Here is an 11,952-nt window from a genome sequence, read left to right on the forward strand (position 1 = left end):
ACATTTTAAACATATTGTGAAGTACCAATGAACTTGTTGGATAATAAACCCCCGATAAAGTCTGTGTTGATGTTTTGAAACTTGAAGCACTTGTGTAACAGTTTCAATAGCTTCCCAACCCGATGGGTGGTAAGGCGAACACTTTCCACGACTAGCCAAAAGGTTATGAAATTATATTAAACTTTCCTTTTGCAAAATAGCTTTTTCAAACATAATGCAAGTCGAGTTCCACCTATGAGCAACGTCCCAATTGGGTCCTAAGCATATTCGACCTGCTTCCTTACAAGTTTTAATATATTTTGAATGTCTTTGTGTGTTACTAAATATACTTCGTAACATTCTTTTGAAAGCTTCTTTTTGTGTTTCAATAACCCTTAAACCGTCTTGAACGGCCAAATTTATGATGTGTGCAACACATCGGCTATGGAAAAAAGTACCCTCACAAATCGGATTATATTTTAATTTTAAACGCATTACCTCGCTCGTGTTGTTTGAGGCGTTATCAAAAGATATTGAAAAAACATTATTTTCCAATTTGTATGTTGTAATACATTTGTCGATTACTTTATATGTAGCTTCACCGGTGTGAGGGTAATCGAATAATTTAAACAAAATCGTGCGTTTCATCATTTGCCACGTCGCCGGTTCAATCCAATGGGCGTGACACAAATATACGAATCAGGTGAACCGTGCGGTGCAGACCAAACGTCGCTAGTCAAGTTAACACCGGTTTCTAATTTTTCAAGATTAAAATTAATTCTAGTTTAGCTTTTTTCCACAATTTTAAACAATTCCTCCTAAGAGTAGCACGACTTACATGGGTGTATCGTGGTTGGAGAGTTCGTTGAACCATCTTTGTATAGCGTTGGTTGTCGAAGTGGTTGAACGACAAACTTTCTTGGATTACAAACTTCGCCATTTCATCCCTAACCATATTGAAATTGTAGTTGAAAATATTAGCGCCATCACTTGCCATGGAAGCTTGACCACCAACGTGTTGTTGTTTCAACGCCTTGCAAAACGGTTTTTCAATGTGTTGTTTCAAGGTGGAGTTTGCGGTTTCGGCGTAAAAGCCTTGACAATGATGACAACGCGCTTTTCTTTTACCGTTGGCCATCTCGCACAAATCAAAATGTGACCAAACCTCGGGGTTGCGCTTCGTTGGAACAACACGAATCACCGTGTCGGTTGTAGACTCGCCAACATTGACCGAATCATGGGCACTAGAGGTTGCCATAGCATTTTGAGAGTTATCGAACAAGAATAAGAGACTTTTTTAGATTTTTTGAGAGTTCTCAAGTGTTGTGATTGAACCTAAACACCCACAAACCTTTTATACTAGTTGGAGATGAGTTTTAGGCAAAAAAAAAAACAAAAAAAAAAAAAAAACGGCTACAATTGGTTCCAAACGGTCATATGACTGTTAATTAGAGCTGGGCAAAAATAACCGGTTAAAACCGGTTTTTTAACCGTTTTTTTCTATTCTTTACCGGTTAACCGATTATTAACCGTTTTTTTTTTTAATCGATTAATTAACCGGTTTTTTTAAACCTGTTTTAAACCCGAACCGGTCCAGAAATTTTACAATCGATCAATAACCAGGCAAACCGGTTGTAACCGAACCGGTTACAAAAAAAAAACGGTTTTTAAAAAAACCGGTTCCGGTTTTTTTTCCGGTTTCAATTGCATAATCAGTTTTTTTGTACACCTCTAAGCTGACCCACAATGAAGATGGTATGGTGGGGCGGGGGTTTGGGGCGTGGCCAGCCCAAACGGGTGTTTTATATTTTTTAAAACAAAAAATTTACATTTTTTAATGTTTTTTAAATAAAGAAAATTACAAAAAAAATCCTAACGCGTATATTTTTTCTTTATCTCTTCTCTCATCTCCAACATTAGTTCCAACTCTTCACCCTTTAGGTGATTAATGGGCTGGGCTAGAAATTTCATATCATCTCGTCTTTGTTTTAGGGCATCCCTAACTTCTTTGCTCTTTCGAATTTCGGCCCTTTGTTGTTGGAATACGTTGAATGTATCTAACCTGCATGCAATGACATCCAATTGATTGCTGTATACTCCCCTACGCGAGCCCGAACTCCCAACTGAAGGCGATTCCGTACCAGATCTTGATTTTTGAGCGCGTCTTTTTGCGGCATCTCTTCCGAATTCAGGCCGGTTTGGCGAATCATCCAAAAAGTCCTCCAACTCTTGATCTCGTGCATCCGATTGGGCTTGGGACGGGTGTCCTTGACCTTTTGGAAGACGTGTTAGTTTCGCTACCACTGGGGATATTCGCCAACTTTGGATGGAACTTACAAATCTCCAACAATGCATGAAACGGAAGTCGCTCCCCGAATTTGTTTTGAATGTAACCAATGCATTTGTCACAAAGTCGGCTTCGGTTTCACCACTTTTTGGGTTTTGCTTTGCTTTATTTAAAAAAGCACTAAATTTGGTAAGTTGACCGCTTATCTCGGTCAACTTCGAGGATAAGCTATCGTTTTCACGATAAACCTCCCTTTCCATTTCTTCATAGAATGCTTTACTAATCGCTTCCCACAAATGGCTTCTATGTTTAAGAATTTCCTATTTTAATCAAAACAAAATTTAATATATTAGAAAGTTATATAAAAAAACCCATAAATATTAAGGGCTACAAAATATTTAAAAATATCTAAAGTTGGATGTAGAGATTGTTGAAGCCAAGCCCTCGCCAATGCAAGTTCTTCATTAACGACCCATCTTTGTTGTTTTCGTTTGGCGGTTTCAAGTGCTTTCTCCGCCTCGGTTTTTTTCTTGTGACTTCTCTTTTTGATGGGTTTGGATCCGGAAGGACCATCGTTGGGTGGTTGAGTTCGGGGTATGGTTTCGGTTCGGGAAAGGTTGATGGAGGTTGGTGAAAGATTGATGGACGTTTGTGGAATCGGGCTAGGTATAGAATCGTCGGTGTGTGGAAAGTTAGTAAACAAACGATTCCCGAGATACAATGCATAACCCGCCATATCGGGCATAGAGGAGTGTATTAAAAATGGACGAGGCATTGGACGATTGGGTGGTGGGCTAGGATTTTCTTGGAATGCCCACGGGTTGTTCGGATCATAACCACGATTATGAGGATGCATTTTTCGTTTTGTAGAATGAGAATAGAGATGGTTATAGAAGATGTGGAGTGTATTGTGGTTGAATGTGGTAAAAAAGGAATAGAAGTGTGAGTTTTATAGTGAATTTTTTTTAACATAGCCATTGGCCAACGGCTAGGTTGGTTTGGCCAACGAGAACCCGCCATGTCATACTGATAGATCCGTCCTACGCCCGGCTTTAAACTCCCGCCCCTTGGGCCACGTCGAAACCCAAGCCCACCTGGGGTGGTGGTTTGGGCGTTTTCAGCCCACTCACGCCCCAACTCCCGCCCCATACCCCATAGTCTTACAATTCGTCTAAACCGATATGCCAAACCGCTTATCCAATATGTACACCTCTACTTGTCTTGTGTGTTATTTAAGTGTCTATAATGATGTATACAATAATCATTTTAACCGTTAAATTTACCTCATATAACTCGACCTGAGCTTCACTATTTATAATAATAATAATAATAATAATAATAATAATAATAATAATAATAATAATAATAATAATAATAATAATAATAATAATAAATAACTCATGCTATACAGATAGTTCCGTTTAAACAATTACCAATCAAGATATGCATAAGATATAATTAATAGCTTTCCTAACATAAATCAAACTGAAACCCTAATCTCGGACACGTGGCATGAGCAAACGTTCTCCCTCCCATTCAATACCCCTTCCTCTCCAAGCATCTCTTGTTCTATAAAATAAATCAAATTCATCTCTCATTGAATATTCCTTCCAATTCATCTCTCTCGTACACATACATACATACATACTCTATCTCATTCATCCCTCAATATTTTTATTGCAATGGAAGTAGAGGATGACTGGGAACTTCCGGGGGAGGAGGAGGTTGAAGTCGGTCATACTTTACTGGATTTTCCCAACACCTGGCCCAAACGCGAGTTGGTTGGTCGCACCACTTTCACGTGGGGTTTCAAGAAGAAACGATCAATACTGTTGGATATGAAATCGGAATCGTTAAGTCAACCAGAGAAAAGCCCCTCAACTCCGCTTTCTTTCTTACCCTTACCAAGTGGTGGTGATCATAATAATCGTAAACCACCCTTGGCTCCTACTAAAGTTTTCAAGAGAAAGGTGTCTTTTTCTTGTTTCTTTCTATGAATGACTGTGTTTAGATTTTACCCTTTTTTTTATTTCTGGGGTTTTTTTTATAAAGTTGTTTAAATTTTTTAACATTTTGATGTTTCTTGATTTTTATGCTTATCTATTCATGTTCTTGCTCTGTTTTATTAAATTTGACTTTTCTGTTGACTATTTTATGCTTATTTTGATGATTAATTTACAGGCAACAGATGATTTAATGGAGGTATACAATAGATTGCAGCAAGAAAAAGAGACTCTCGTGAAGGTATGCAACAATCTCATACACAAATTCACTTATTTTGACTTTTATTTGAAGTCTTGAAATCAATTTTGACTTTGAAGTTTATTAACAAGTATCTGTTTTGTTTTTTTAACAGCAACTAAAAGCTATGAAAACCCTACATCAAGATCTTACTTATGAAAATCTGGAACTAAAAGCAAAAGGACAAAAGGTAATCTAGAATTATAAATCTCTAAGGATCCCAATTGGTTTTTATTTGAGTATATTTAATTAAATTTTTTGATTTAATTTCAGATAAAATATCCAAGAAACATGGAAGATTACCATATCTGGAACAGTTCTATGAAAACAGTTGGTCAACAAATTACCATGTTTGCCCCTGCAAGAACTCTCCGTTGAGCCATGAAACTATCTAATTCAAAAGCTTGTAGATAACTGTTGTTTGACTTTTGTTAGTCAACCTTAAAGATGATAGGGGTCGTTTGGTAATTTCGTACAAAAGGATATCAAAACTAGTAAACTACTTGGATTGTTTGGCTATTCGTGTTAGTTTCGGGTCGGGTTAGCAACCCATTTGTGAATTAGTTGGATGTTGGAACACATTTGAGCAAATTATTTTTGTTGATGAAAGAGTTATAATGTTATGCTTGATTAGTTATTAATTTGATTTCAAGTTGTGATTACTAAGTAGTATAAATCTAAAACTAAAACAAAACTATGTTTTTCAGTCCCACGCTCACTCGGCACCACATTGCGCTCACTGTATAAGCCGACGTGGAGTGGGCTCCCTCACACTCACAGGTATACGCGATATGGCCTAATCCTCCCGACCTCCCACACAAATTCGCTATTCCATTAGTCGAGAGAAAAGTAGGTGAATGATAAGTAGATCCCACATACCATTTTGTCCCTTATTTGCAATCATCACTACGTGCCACACATGCATCCCTCAACACAAAAACAACACACATACATTCTTATTCAAACATTTGCATCCAAACATCACATTATATCCAAAACAACACCAACAAGACTACACAACAGTCCTTATGATACCATTTTACCTTTTTACCCTTCATACTCCCCTTCCTCAGCACCCTCATCATCATAATCCTCTTCTACAGTAGCATCTTGATACTGCTGATACTCAGCAACCAAATCATTCATATTACTCTCCGCTTCAGTAAACTCCATTTCATCCATTCCTTCACCTGTATACCAATGCAAGAAAGCTTTGCGCCTAAACATCGCAGTAAACTGCTCACTCACTCTTTTAAACATTTCTTGAATCGAAGTCGAGTTTCCAACAAACGTGGACGCCATTGACAACCCCGTTGGCGGGATGTCACACACGCTAGATTTAACATTATTAGGAATCCATTCAACAAAGTACGACGAATTCTTATTTTGCACATTCATCATCTGCTCATCAACCTCTTTCGTGCTCATTTTCCCCCTGAACATGGCTGAGGCTGTCAGGTAACGTCCGTGACGTGGGTCCGCTGCACACATCATGTTCTTTGCATCCCACATTTGTTGCGTCAGTTCTGGGACGGTTAGTGAGGTGTATTTTTGCGATCCGCGAGAAGTTAACGGGGCAAAACCGACCATGAAGAAATGGAGACGCGGGAATGGAATCAGGTTCACTGCTAGCTTCCTGAGGTCAGAATTCAGTTGACCCGGAAACCTCAAAGAGCAAGTTACACCACTCATTGTTGTAGATATCAAATGGTTCAGGTCACCAACTGAAAAACAAATGATCAGACACAATAGCACATTTGCAGGGTCATTAAAACAAAATACTTACAACTTGGATTGCTGAGCTTTAAAGTTCGGAAACAGATGTCATAGAGTGCTTCATTGTCAAGAACCATACATTCATCAGCGTTTTCAACCAACTGGTGGACCGAGAGTGTGGCGTTGTAGGGTTCAACAACAGTATCGGACACTTTAGGTGAAGGGAAAACAGAGAATGTAAGCATCATTCGGTCGGGGTATTCCTCTCTGATCTTTGAAATCAAGAGTGTCCCCATGCCTGAACCTGTGCCACCTCCAAGTGAATGGCACACCTGAAAGCCTGCAATGAGAATCGGAACCTGCAATGTTAGACACTTGAATGTAGGGATGTTCATTATTCAGCTTCAACTGATAAAAACCGTTTTAAAATCAAACCGAATTACATATTTGGTTCGTATTCAGTTTTCAGTTCTCAGAAAGCTGAATTCGGTTGAACCGAGTTAGCAGAAGAAATCGAATATCAAATAATGTTTTTTTTTTTTTAATTTAATCCAATCTAATTACACTTTTAACCCAATCTTATTTAGTTCAAACCAACCAATAACAAATATAGTATAGTAAAAAAAATTAAAACCAAAAAATAAAATAAATAACATTATTCGGTTTCAAACCATACAAACCGAATAATATGAAAACCGAACAGATAAACATCCGGCCTTACATAAATGATTATGCTTCATATATGCATATGAAAGCCACAAATTAGAGTGAGAAACTGAACCTAATTAATTAATCTCATCTATAGTTCTCCACTATAATCAAACATAACATCTTACTTCTTTCAATTCAATCTATAATTTAAAATCCATAAACGATCACAGATCACTATATAAAACACACTTATTGTGAAAATTAACATATTAACCCTAAAATTCATACAAACATTCATTTCCATAAATCAAACAAACTCAGACAGTTTTCAGATCCAGATCACACTCATACACAAAATCAACAACTTATTCATACAAACAATCAACTTATACCTTGTAGAGAATCACAATTCTCAGTCTCCTTACGAACAACATCCAAAACCGAATCGATCAACTCAGCACCTTCAGTATAGTGACCTTTCGCCCAATTATTACCAGCACCAGACTGTCCAAACACAAAGTTATCCGGCCGAAATATCAATCCATTCGGACCAGATCTAATACTCTCCATAGTTCCAGGCTCCAGATCCATAAGCACCGCACGCGGCACGTACCTTCCACCAGAAACTTCATTGAAGTAAACATTGATCCGTTCTAGTTGCAGATCGGCCGATGATCCGCTGAACTTTCCGGTGTGATCGATGCCGTGTTCGTTGCAGATAACCTCCCAAAACTTGGTGCCGATTTGGTTGCCGCATTGGCCGCCTTGAATGTGTAAGATTTCTCTCATGATTTGATGAAGAAGAGGAAGAAGTTAGGGTTAGGGTTTTGAAGAGATGTGGAGATTTAGAAACGGTTATTGACAGTGTGTATGAAATGTGGAGTTGAGGGTACAAATGGCGCCAGGATGATGGTGTTAAAAAGATGTTTTTGGAAGTTTAAAAGATTGTAAGTTGCAGTTTTGGTCCTTCGAGTATTTGTTAATTACATGAAAGTCATGTTTGAAGTTTAAATAAGATTTTTTAGGGGAAACTAATACGGTAGTTAAGTTTGACCTTGATTTTTACAAGATAGAACACAAGTCGGCTACCTATGGGCCATGGCTTTATAGCTTAGTGGTATCTTGGGGGTGAGATAAGATTTTGGACTAATAGGTCTTGGGTTCGATTCCCACAAGGGAAGTTTTCTCATATTTATTGGGTTTCATCCAGAATTGGTGTATAGGCAATGCCTAGTGGAGATGGATATGATAGGATGGTTCCGTTGGTGGCACGATGATACTCCAGTGGTCCGTCAGTGATCCAAGTTTGTCGTTCAAAAAAAAAAAAAAAAAAAAAGAACACAAGTCGGCTTAGGCGGTAATTTAGAGGCTTAGATGGCAATTTTGTGGGTGAATTTGGAGGCTTAGTTGGTTTGTTTTATATTTTGATAATTTGACTGATCAAATGATTATTTTGGTAATTTTCCATTTATTAATGTTTTCATGAGATTATATGGGGCAAGGTTGTTTCATTAAAGAATGTTGATTATCTCTATTTAGGCTGTGCGGTATGGGGTTCGTCCCCACCGCGTCCCGGTATGGCGCCGCCCCCTTCCCATTTCGAGCCCTCCGTCGCCGCTCCTACATCGTCACCATCGTCGGGTTCTCGACGCCAAAGACGGTCATCCCCTCTCTCACACACCAATAAACCCCCAAATCCAAAATCAAACCCTTCTTCCGGAGCCACAATCGGTGAAGCTGAGCATGTAATTGAAACATTTCTCCGGTGAAGAAAGGTGCGACGGAAGGCGGTGGTGGTGTAGGTACGGCCGGCGGCGGTGATGGACCTGAACGGCGGCGATGTGATAGGGTTTGAAGGTATCTACATCTTCTTTTTGAATTGATTATGGATATAAACTTACTTTGCTTAATTTGAAGATTATGTAAGCTATATTCCTGAGAATGGATCTTTCAGAATCCAAATTACGGTTTTGAAGGTATCTGCATCTTCTTTTTGAATTGATTATGGATATAAACTTACTTTGCTCAATTTGAAGATTATGTAAGCTATATTCCTGAGAATGGATCTTTTTCATTTTGAAGATATAGATCTTTTTCATTTTGAAAGTGACACTTTTGATTGCAGGTGTTGATACATATTAATGAATTTATTTTTCTGGGATGGCAAGAGGGAATACCTCTGTCCCTGCTATGGAAATGACCAAGTGGTTCGACACCAACTAGTAAGTTGGTTTGTGAATCTTATTGTTTTGCATTGTTGATGTTGAAATATTAGTTGTTAAATATATAATAAAATGGATAAATAGAAAGAAATTTGAATTTGGTTCAGATTTCTAAAGTGAAATTTTCTATTAGGTATGCTATATACTGAACTATTCAGAACTCTAGATGTTTTTTTATTTAGTCATTATGTTGCCTTATATTGATTTGAGTATCTGTTCATGTATATTGTCCTGTTTGTACAGTAAACAAGTAGCTTTATATGGTTTAGGATAACTGAATAAGGATCAAGTTTATTGAAACTTTAGACGTGAATTGCTGTTGGTTGGTATGATTAAGTTATATGAATTGTGATTAAGCAGATCAATGGCGTCTCACATTGTCGGTTATCCCCGTATGGGTCCCAAGAGAAAGTTGAAATTCGCTCTCGAATCAATTCTGGGATGGCAAGAGCGGTGCCGAGGATCTGCAGACTGTTGCTGCTGATCTCAGATCATTCATCTGGAAACAAATGGCTGCTGCTGGCATCAAGTACATTCCCAGCAACACTTTCTCGTACTACGATCAGGTTCTTGACACCACCACCATGATTGGTGCGGTCCCACCGAGGTTCTTGACACCTTAAGCCATCCCGACCCAATCCGAACCCGAAGACGATGTGGAGATTGTTCCCGAAACCCAACCGCCTAAAGGAAAAGGAAAACGAAACAAAGGCAAGCAAGTGGTGGGTGATCAACCGTCGAAACCGAAGGCGACTAAGTGGACACCAATCGAAGAAGAAGCCTTAGCCAAGGCTTTCATTAGCACTTCTGACCACCCGACAAAAAGTTCCTATTTTTTTTAAAGTTTAAATTTTTTAAAGTTTACATTTTTTTAAAGTGGTGGAGGACTATGACTAGGACCATCCTACCATGCCCTCTAGTTTTGGAGGATGGACCATCTTTGGGAGGAATATGACGTGGCGCCTACGTGGCGGATCATCCTCCAAGGATGGTCCATCACCATACCCACTAGCCTTAGGACAAGATTGAGGAGTGATGGTTTTGGATTAAAGGGTGGAAAATACAATAGAAGTTGGGTTTTCAGTATTAAGTCTTATTAGCGTTTGTGAGGAAACCTAAGACCCCCCGTAATGGGGCGTGTTTTGTAAAAAAAATTTCGAACAAAACGCCCGATTGCCACTACACACCGGCGTGATTCGACGTTATTTTGGACGATTTTGTATTTGGCGTTTTTTGAATCATGCTTCAAGGGGGTTTGACTGGCCAATAAGAAACTAGCAACGGCTAGTAACAACTAGTTTGAATTTTTTTTATTTTTTAAAAACCTTTCACCTATATATATAAACTCCTTCAAATTTAAACATCAAAACTCTCTCAAAAACACTACCATTTTATAAAAAAAATGAAGGATTCCTATAGTTCTTCATCCATGGTAAATTTTTACTAGAAAGAGTTTTTTGCGGATGACGATAAATCCACCGATGAGGAGGTCGAACAAGAGGCGGTTACGAGTGCTTGTCAACTATAATGTTTACATTTTTTTTTTGTCGCGATACAATTCCTATACTTTACTATAATGTTTACATTTTTTTAGGCTTATGTTTGTGTAAGTTTTTTTTATAAAGGTATTATTGATTTGTATGGTGCGCGTTATCTTAGAACGCCCACATGGGACGACCTTCAAAAGATCTGCGAGGTACATTCGGCGGAGCATGGTTTGCTTGGTATGATCGGGAGCTTGGATTGCATGCATTGGCATTGGGATAACTGCCCGACCGCATGGCGAGGCCAACACACACGGGGTGACCAAAAAGGACCCACTGTTATTCTTCAGGCGGTTGCCTCACAGGACCTTTGGGTTTGGTCGGCTTACTTTGGCGTGGTCGGGTTATGCAATGATATAAATGTCTTTGAACAATCTCCGTTGTTAGAGGATTGTATTTCTGGCAGAGCTCTAAAAGCGTCATTTTACGCAAATGGAAACTACTACCCTCATGGATATTATTTGTGCGACGGAATTTATCCTAGGTATTCGATTGTCGTGAAGACGTTTAGTGATCCTATTGATGAAAAAATAGCATACTTTAAAAAGGTACAAGAGTCTTCAAGAAAAGACATTGAGAGATGCTTTTGGGTTCTTAAACAACGATGGCAATATTTGAGAAATCCTTGTCGTGCATGGACCAAGCAAAAAATGAGAAATGCTATTTACGCTTGTATAATCATGCACAACATGATTTTGGAAGACGAAGGAAAGGTGATATGCCAGAATTAGGTGCCAGATAATCATACACAACATGATTTTGGGAGTTGCGTTACTTTAAAAAGGTACAAGAGTCTTCAAGAAAAGGAAACGCTTGTATAATCATGCACAACATGATTTTGGGAGTTGCATTACGAACCGTACCATTCCGCGTTAACGGTTGATTTGGTACAACATGCATGGTCGGTTCAGTATGTACCACCTGAGGGTGAAGAAGAAACGGAGGACGAGGAAGACGAAGTTGGCGATGGTGAAGAAAGCGAAGACGAAAACTAATGTATCTTTTTTTTAATTTCGTCGGATTTTTTTTATTTCTAGTATTGTATTTTTTTTAATTTAAAGAAGTATTTTAAGTTTCAAATTAAAAAAAATTGTTTAATGATTGGAAGGGGCGTTATTGGGCATATTCCCACTACGCCATTTTTGCAATAACGCCCAATAATGCCCCCATGCTGACTGGACTGTCACGTGGCGCAAAACGCCTAAGGATAGGGGCATTATTCACTAAGCCACTACACGTGGTCTAAGGGTGATCGGGGCACTCGCGGGGAGTGGGTGCGGTGACTCAATTCACCGCTCGGGAACACCGGCGC

At 38.8% G+C, this 11,952-nt stretch overlaps 3 protein-coding genes and 1 long non-coding RNA gene across 4 annotated transcripts; 3 read left to right on the plus strand and 1 right to left on the minus strand.

Annotated features, from left to right (window-relative positions):
- Window positions 1–3,787: 3,787 nt before the first annotated feature.
- On the plus strand, window positions 3,788–5,125 carry LOC110894718. The gene is made up of 4 exons (XM_022141949.2): window positions 3,788–4,236; window positions 4,448–4,510; window positions 4,623–4,697; window positions 4,781–5,125. Exons 1-4 carry the CDS (start codon window positions 3,949–3,951, stop codon window positions 4,883–4,885), a joined length of 531 nt encoding a protein of 176 aa, XP_021997641.1. The 5' UTR covers window positions 3,788–3,948; the 3' UTR covers window positions 4,886–5,125.
- Window positions 5,126–5,435: 310 nt separating this feature from the next.
- Window positions 5,436–7,777, minus strand: LOC110894717 (tubulin beta chain). Its single transcript, XM_022141948.2, has 3 exons — window positions 7,267–7,777; window positions 6,294–6,563; window positions 5,436–6,231 (listed from the first exon to the last, which is right to left on the minus strand). Exons 1-3 carry the CDS (start codon window positions 7,661–7,663, stop codon window positions 5,555–5,557), a joined length of 1,344 nt encoding a protein of 447 aa, XP_021997640.1. The 5' UTR covers window positions 7,664–7,777; the 3' UTR covers window positions 5,436–5,554.
- A 616-nt stretch (window positions 7,778–8,393) lies between these two features.
- LOC110894716 lies at window positions 8,394–9,705 on the plus strand. Its single transcript, XR_002566626.1, has 3 exons — window positions 8,394–8,731; window positions 9,000–9,096; window positions 9,457–9,705. It is a non-coding gene; the product is annotated as an uncharacterized LOC110894716 (long non-coding RNA).
- Window positions 9,706–9,750: 45 nt separating this feature from the next.
- On the plus strand, window positions 9,751–11,635 carry LOC110892757. Its single transcript, XM_022139907.2, has 4 exons — window positions 9,751–9,807; window positions 10,544–10,607; window positions 10,722–11,353; window positions 11,552–11,635. The coding sequence occupies exons 1-4, from the start codon at window positions 9,751–9,753 to the stop codon at window positions 11,633–11,635; spliced, it is 837 nt and encodes a 278-aa protein (XP_021995599.2).
- The last annotated feature ends 317 nt before the right edge of the window (window positions 11,636–11,952 follow it).

Source organism: Helianthus annuus, chromosome 12, assembly GCF_002127325.2.
Source record: "Helianthus annuus cultivar XRQ/B chromosome 12, HanXRQr2.0-SUNRISE, whole genome shotgun sequence".
Taxonomy (NCBI): Eukaryota; Viridiplantae; Streptophyta; class Magnoliopsida; order Asterales; family Asteraceae; genus Helianthus; species Helianthus annuus.

Excerpts from the sequence above, each read along its gene's own strand:
- LOC110894718 (XM_022141949.2), top strand. The coding sequence starts at position 3,949 with ATGGAAGTAGAGGATGACTGGGAACTTCCGGGGGAGGAGGAGGTTGAA. Across the intron at positions 4,511-4,622 it reads AAAAAGAGACTCTCGTGAAG|CAACTAAAAGCTATGAAAAC; the intron begins GTATGCAACAAT and ends TTTTTTTAACAG. Across the intron at positions 4,698-4,780 it reads TAAAAGCAAAAGGACAAAAG|ATAAAATATCCAAGAAACAT; the intron begins GTAATCTAGAAT and ends ATTTAATTTCAG.
- LOC110892757 (XM_022139907.2), top strand. The coding sequence starts at position 9,751 with ATGTGGAGATTGTTCCCGAAACCCAACCGCCTAAAGGAAAAGGAAAAC. Across the intron at positions 10,608-10,721 it reads CGAACAAGAGGCGGTTACGA|GTATTATTGATTTGTATGGT; the intron begins GTGCTTGTCAAC and ends TTTTTTATAAAG. Across the intron at positions 11,354-11,551 it reads TTTTGGAAGACGAAGGAAAG|TATGTACCACCTGAGGGTGA; the intron begins GTGATATGCCAG and ends TGGTCGGTTCAG.
- LOC110894717 (XM_022141948.2), bottom strand. The coding sequence starts at position 7,663 with ATGAGAGAAATCTTACACATTCAAGGCGGCCAATGCGGCAACCAAATC. Across the intron at positions 6,564-7,266 it reads GAATTGTGATTCTCTACAAG|GCTTTCAGGTGTGCCATTCA; the intron begins GTATAAGTTGAT and ends TTCTCATTGCAG. Across the intron at positions 6,232-6,293 it reads AAAGCTCAGCAATCCAAGTT|TTGGTGACCTGAACCATTTG; the intron begins GTAAGTATTTTG and ends TTTGTTTTTCAG.